The following is a 7,026-nucleotide window of genomic DNA, read 5'->3' on the forward strand; positions in this document are numbered from 1 at the left end:
GGACCTGAGAGTCTGCATATTTCCTGTGCTCGCACATTTTGCTTGTCTTTGCACCACATTTTGACCAGGAAAGCTGTAGAGGACCCTTTCTGGATTTCTCTAATTGGACCTTGTGGTGGTGTTTATTTTCTGCAAACCAGACAACTGGACGATTTTGTTGCCCTACCCCCTGACATTTGCCAGTGCCTAGAGAGAGTTTTTAATTGTCAAAGTGGTGGAGGTGGGATAGGAAAGAGATGCACAACTGATATCCAGTGGGTAGCCAATGATGCTAAACATCCTACAATGCACAGGACAGCCCTTCCACCCTTCTAACAAAGAGTCATTTAGCCTCAAAAGTCAATAATGCTGAGGTTGAGAATCCTTCTCGAAAGACTTGATTAACTTTATGTTGAACCTTTTTAATAAGACTTACCTTGTTGCTGATCCCCTGGACTTCATATTGCATCACCACAGAATGCAGTCAGCCCAGTTGTCCTAACAGTCACTGAATAAGGGGACACTTTGTGAGATGATGGACATATACTAAGTGTAAGCGTGTTGCTTGATGGCATGGGGCTGTAGGACCTTGACCTCTTCTGCATTCTCCAATATGTGGAAAAATTTACCAAGTGATTATTGGCATTTCAGGTGAAGGCTGGAGCAGACGTCAAAATGGATTTGAGAAAGCCTTTTGCTTTTCAGAACGTGTTTTATTCTTGCCTAATGTACAAAGATTTTGTGTTTAAGTCAAAACAAACTGCTTTGAGAATTCTTCCGTCTAACTCACCACCCTGTTTCTGGTTCCGTCTTGCTTCCTCTTAGTTTCCCCTCCTGCCTCAGACTTGGAAACATAGTGTCTCTCTGTTTTGCTATAACAGTTTATTATGTCGGTTAAATTTTTGTTTCAAATGGGCAATCTTCCCTCTCCACCCCTGGCATCTGGAGGCTTAAACATATTTCTTTGTAGCTAGTTCTTTCCTATCAAGCTAGCACCAAATGCCAACTTGTATTTTTTCCCTTTTTTATCTTTGTAATAATATTCTTAAAAAATATTTTGTCTTTTATAACGATAATTTAATATAAACAGGATTGTGACAAGAGTTGTGGAAACTTTTAAGGCAGTTTTTTGGATAACCTTTTAAACTTCATATTTCAAAACTTTTAAATCTGTGGGAAAATTGAAAGAAGAATATAATGAGTATCTATACTTTTCATCTACATTTACCAGTTATCGACATTTAATAGGTACATGATTATATTATACTTCATTATGTAACTCCTAAGAACAAGGACATTTTTTTTTTACATAACTAAAATATAGTGGTATTCAGGACTTTTAACATTGATATAAATACCATTATCTAACATATATTTCATATTCAGATTTCTCCAGTTGTCTCAATATTCTTTACTGATATGTTTTTCGTGATCCAGATTTCTCTCTGGAATCTCTAAGAATTCTCTCTAGAATCATGCATTGTTTTTAGCTTAAATCATCTTTTGTGTTTGTTTGTTTTTATAATATTTTATTATGAAAAATTTCAAGCATATAGAAAAGTTGAGAGGATTATACAGTGAATACCCATATATCCACCACCTGTATTTTACAATGAACATTTTTCTATGTTTGCTTAACCACTTATCAGATTACCTTTTTGTGTCATTTAAAAAATAATGCATATTTATTGTAGGAATTTTGAAAAATATAGAAAGCACAAGATAGAAAATAATAGTGGCTCTCCAATCCTATTGAGATAATAATAAGCTGGTAACAGTTATCGTTTATTATTGAGGACATACCATGTACGGGTCACTGTTCTAAGCACTTTATATATCTTGATTCATTTAAATATTCCAACATCATATGAGATAGTCACTGTTATTCCATTTTACAGATGTGGAAACTTGAACACAGTTTAAGTAATTTATCCAAAATCCATGGAAAATTAAGTGACGGAGTATGCACTTGACTCAGGCAATCTACTTCATAGTCTGTGCTTTTGACCACTATATTCAACTTCATATGAATTATACTTTAAATTATTTGTTGATCTTTTGGGTCCTGTATCACTGTGAGATTTCATGCAAGTGATAAGCCGTCTTCTTCTCTGACATCACCATTCATCCCTTTGTGCAGGTGAATTCTTCATACCGCTTCAGGGGATTCCTGGAACCCTGAGAGCTCTTTAGGCTTAACAATATATGAAGTTATGTCTACATAATGAGTATGCATTCATTTGAGTATAATTATGGATATATTAAAATATAATAAAGCATGAATAAATGAATTATGAATGTAGATTATATATGTATATGACTATATCATTAATATATTAAAATTCCCCCACATTATTAAAAATCATTCCTAACATTTTATAGGTTGAAAGTAGCTTTGTTTTTTCTTACTACAAAAGCAATATAGGTTCATTTTAGGAAAATCAAAATATAGTTAGGTAAAGAACAATTCAAAATGCACTCAATTCTACCTCCCAGATACAGTCATCACTACCTGGATGTATCAAACCCTGTTCTCTGTTTATAGAGACAAAAATTATTTTTCACAGAGATGTGATCACAGACTCATGATTTTTTTATGTGATGTTTTAAACCAGCATTTTCCACTTAGTAATCACTAATGCTATTCCATGTCTGATACTCTCCTTCCACAGCATCATTTTTATTGCTATATAGAAATTCCATTGAGTTGCCAGCTATTACTGAACACTGAGCTGATTTTCAACTTTTCACTATTGTCAGTGGTTCTGCCGATGAATATTCTTACAGATAAGTCTTTAAGTATACCCTGAGTCATTCCTTAGTACAAATTCCTAGAAATGGAGTTATGGGATCAAAGGATGTTCTATTTTCATCTTAAGGCTTTTCATTTGTACAGCCAAATAGCCTTCCAAAACCATTGTAGTAGAAAATCTCATTTCCTAGCAGTAGTGTTATTTCTCTGTCCTCACCAATACTGAATACTCTTTTGGGCAGGGGTGGGGGAGGGGCAGTTCTTTCCCAATTAGATTGGAGGAAAAATTCTTAAGATTGATTTATTAATGACAGTAAATGTTTTTTCATGTTCATTGGCCTTTGTATTTCTCTTTCATGAATTGTCTATTCATCTCCTTAGCTCATTTTTCCATCTTTTTTGTTTTTTACTGCTGGTCTGACTTTTGCAATCCAAAGTGAAACACTTCTAACACTATGGTATATGTTTCTCCAGATCTGTTTCTGTTTAGCCCATTTTAAAATTGGCATGATCTTTTAAAATTTGTTTTTAATAAAATAAAGTGTACTTAGATAGAGAGAATAACATTGTGAACTTCCATATGCCTATTCAACAATTATTGAAAAGGATCACATAATTTTTGATAGCTGTACAATATTTTGTCATCTAAAATATGTAATTTAATTCCTTATTGTTAGGTATTTAATTTTTTTCTAATTTAAAACATTATCTATTCCTCCGTGATAAATAAACAGATACATAGTTATGTATCTGAGTTTTTAATTAAGATTTTTTTAGACTTTATTTTAGACAGTTTTAGGTTCACAGCAAAATTGAGAGGAATTTTCAGAGATTTTCCATCTACTTTCTCCCCCTGCACATGCACAGCCCCTGCTCTATTATCGACATCCCTCATCAGAGTGGTGTAATTGTTACAATTGAAGAACCTACGTTTATACATCATAGTCACCCGAAGTCCATGGTTTACCTGAGTGTTCACTCTTGATGTTGTGTATTCTGTGTATAGACAGAGGTATAATGACATGTATCCATCTTTATAGTGTCATGCATTATTTTCACTATCCTAAAAGTCCTTTGTGCTCCAATTATTCGTCCCCCCACCAAACTCAATCTCTGGCAACCCCTGATCTTTTTAGGGTCTCCATAGTTTTGCCTTTTTCAGAATGTTATATAGTTGGAATCATATAGTGTGAGTCTTTTAATACTGACGTCTTTCACTCAGTAATATGCAATTAAGGTTCCTTCATGTCTTTTTATGAGTTGATAACTCATTTATTTTTAATGCTAAATAATACTCCAATGTCTGAGTGTACCACAGTTTGTTTATCCATTCACCTACTGAAGGATATCTTGGTTCCAGGTTTTGGCAATTATAATTGAAACTACTGTAAACATTAGGTGCAGGTTTTTGTGTGGACATGTTTACAGCTCCTTTGGGTGAATACCAAGGGGTGTGATTTTTTGGGGTCATATGGTAAGAATATTTTTAGTTTTGTAAGAAACCGCCAATCTGTCTTCTAAAGTTGCTCCATAGCCTTTTCAGGATTTGATATTGTCAGTGTTCCTGATTTTGTCTATTTTGGCAGTATATAGTACTGTCTTGTTGTTTTAATTTGCTTTTCTTTGATGACATATGATGTGGAGCATCTTTTCATATGCTTATTTGCCATCTGCATATCTTCTTTGACAAGATGTCTGTTCAGGTCTTTTGCCTATTTTTTAATTGGGTTTTAAAATTGTCTTATTGTTGAGTTTGACAGTTCTTTGTATTTTTGGATGATAATCCTTTATCAAATGTGTCTTCTGTAAATATTTTCTTCCAGTTTGTGGCTTGTCTTCTTGTTCTCTTGACAGTGTCTCTTGTATGGCAAAACTTTTTTTTTACTTAGTGAGATCTAGCTTATCAATTTTTTCTTTCATGAATTGTGCCTTTGGTGTTGTATCTAAAAAAAAGTCGTCACTATGCTCAAGGCTATCTAGGTTTCCTCCTATGGTATCTTCTAGGGGCTTTATAGTTTTATGTTTTATTTTTAGGTCTATGATCCATTTTTAGTTAATTTTTTTGTGATGGGTATAAGGTTTGTGTCCAGATGATGATGATGATGATGATGATTATTATTATTATTATTATTATTATTTTGGCATGTGAATGCCTAGTCTCAGCACCATTTGTTGAAAAGACTGTCTTTATTGTATTGTCTTTGCTTCTTTGTCAAAGACCAGTTGACTGTTTATTAATGTGGGTCTGTTTCTGATCTCTCTATTCTCTATTAATCTATTTGTCTGTTCTTTTGCCTATACCTCACTGTCTTGATTACCGTAGCTTTATAGTAAGTCTTGAAGTCGGATAGTGTCAGTCCTACAACTTTCTTCTTTTCAGTATTGTATTGGTTATTCTGGGTCCTGTGTGTTTCTTTAGAATAAATTCTTAGCATTATAATTACTAGATTAATAGAAATTTAACATTTTCTTTTAAAGTTTATTTAATTTTTGGAATACATTCACATGGTTCAAAATTTTAAAGATACAGACCATATACAGTTAACAGATTCCTAGCCATCTCTTTCCACTAATCTAGTTTCCTGATCTAGATATGTTCATTGGATATATATATGTATATATATATGACAAAAATATGAATGTTCTCTTTTAAGACCTTTCATATATCCCATCTGATTATAATTCAGTATATGAGACTGTTCATATCTCTGCTCAACAATGAGTATTAATACAATCTCAAGGTAGTTTTTAAATATTTTCTTATTTTTTAAAAATTTTCAATCTATGTAACTATTGATGTGATTACATTTCTTTGTTAATGTTTGTTAAATGCATTTGACTCTATTACTATTAAATGATAAATTCCCCTACATTTGGGAATCCCATCTTCTCCTTTCCTTGAAACCCTGTAAGGAACCTTATGTCCTGTATATAATAGTTGCTCTGTATCTATTCTATAATAATACTCCTTTCAGAGTGGTGGTGCAGAATGAGAGGAGAGAAGAGTGGACTTCACTCCTCGTGACCATTAAAAAGCTCTTCATCCAGTATCCAGTGTTGGTGCGACTGGAACAGGCAGGTACTGCATCCATGTGACAGAAGGTGCAGCAGGGAAAGGAGGTATAGGTGGCAGCTGGGAGGTGAAGAGGTTCATGCCTGTTTCCCTTCCAGTGCTGTGTATAGTTTCTGCTTTTGGTCAGGTTTCTATTTCTGGTTGAGTCCAGTTGTTTATTATGTATGCAGTAAGTTCAATAATGTCCCTACTACAGGGTGGGGGGCCCTATGGAGCCAGGTACCTTCCACTTGTTTGTTTGTTTGTTTGTTTTTATGGTGACATTGGTTAATTAAATCCAATAAGTTTCAGCTGTACACTTTAACAGTAAGGCATGTATATATTTACAATGTGTGTTCCCCTCCCATAGTTAGATTTCTTTCTGTCACCACATATTTGACCCCCTTTACCCTGTCTACCTCTCCCCTCTTCCCCTACTCCCTACCCTCTGGTAACCACTAGTCTGTAGTCCATGTACATGAGTCTCCACTTGTTTTTTAAGAGTTCATCTTTCATGAGGTGGTTTTCCTTCTCTTGTATCTTTTGCTTCAGAGGGCTTTCCTCAAGGAGACAATTCTACCTCAGCACAAGGAAACTACCTAGAGGCCATCAATCTATCATTCAATGGTGAGTAAGGACCCTAGGCGTCTTGCTTACTGCGCAACTACGAACTTCTCTTTACTAATGTCCAAAGATCCAGACCTAGTTGCTGATGCCCCCACCTCCCTTCCCCCAACATTAATGGAAAGTAATAACTTCTGATGGCCAGCATTTAGCTCTTACGTCTTCCGTTGGGAAACTAACTTGCTGTTCTCATCTGTTTCTCATGGTAACCTAAGAGTAAAAAGAGCTAGAGGGGTCTTCCTTTCACTCTTTGTTTTACTATACTGTGTTCTTATTTTTCACCCTATCCCTCAACTGCTTCTAGGTAATATTTTTTTTTCAGTCTACTTTTTTTTTTTAATTACAAAAGTTACCCACATACCTAGCATTCAAGGAATAAAGAAGTGTATTAAGTAAAACTGAGTAGCTCCTCCCTTCCTCCACTGTCAGCCTCCTTCCAAGAAGGACCATGGTTAAGAGTGTAGTGTGATTTCTTTTGAGTGTTTGTCCCTTAATTTATGTGTTAGCTGACATACTGTAAACAAAAAGAGAAATTTAAGGATGCATGGGCTCAATGGGTCACCAGGAAAGGTTTGAACACCATGCTGAAGAAGGCGAGAACCAGGGTGCCTCTGGGAAC

At 34.8% G+C, this 7,026-nt stretch overlaps 1 protein-coding gene across 14 annotated transcripts in view; it reads left to right on the forward strand.

Moving 5' to 3' along the window:
- Positions 1–7,026, forward strand: part of DEPDC5 (DEP domain containing 5) — a 108,047-nt gene that overhangs the window by 27,217 nt on the left and 73,804 nt on the right. For all 14 annotated transcript variants that reach the window (XR_001517100.2, XR_003046711.1, XM_025047792.1 and 11 more), the window contains exons 13-14: positions 5,707–5,810; positions 6,336–6,410. Coding sequence is in view for 12 of the 14 variants with exons in the window: in XM_025047792.1 (XP_024903560.1) it covers positions 5,707–5,810; positions 6,336–6,410 (179 nt within the window). In the remaining 2 variants the exon portion in view is untranslated. The remainder of the gene's footprint in view (positions 1–5,706; positions 5,811–6,335; positions 6,411–7,026) is intronic.

This window comes from Pteropus alecto, unplaced genomic scaffold (genome assembly GCF_000325575.1).
Source record: "Pteropus alecto unplaced genomic scaffold, ASM32557v1 scaffold190, whole genome shotgun sequence".
Taxonomy (NCBI): domain Eukaryota; kingdom Metazoa; phylum Chordata; class Mammalia; order Chiroptera; family Pteropodidae; genus Pteropus; species Pteropus alecto.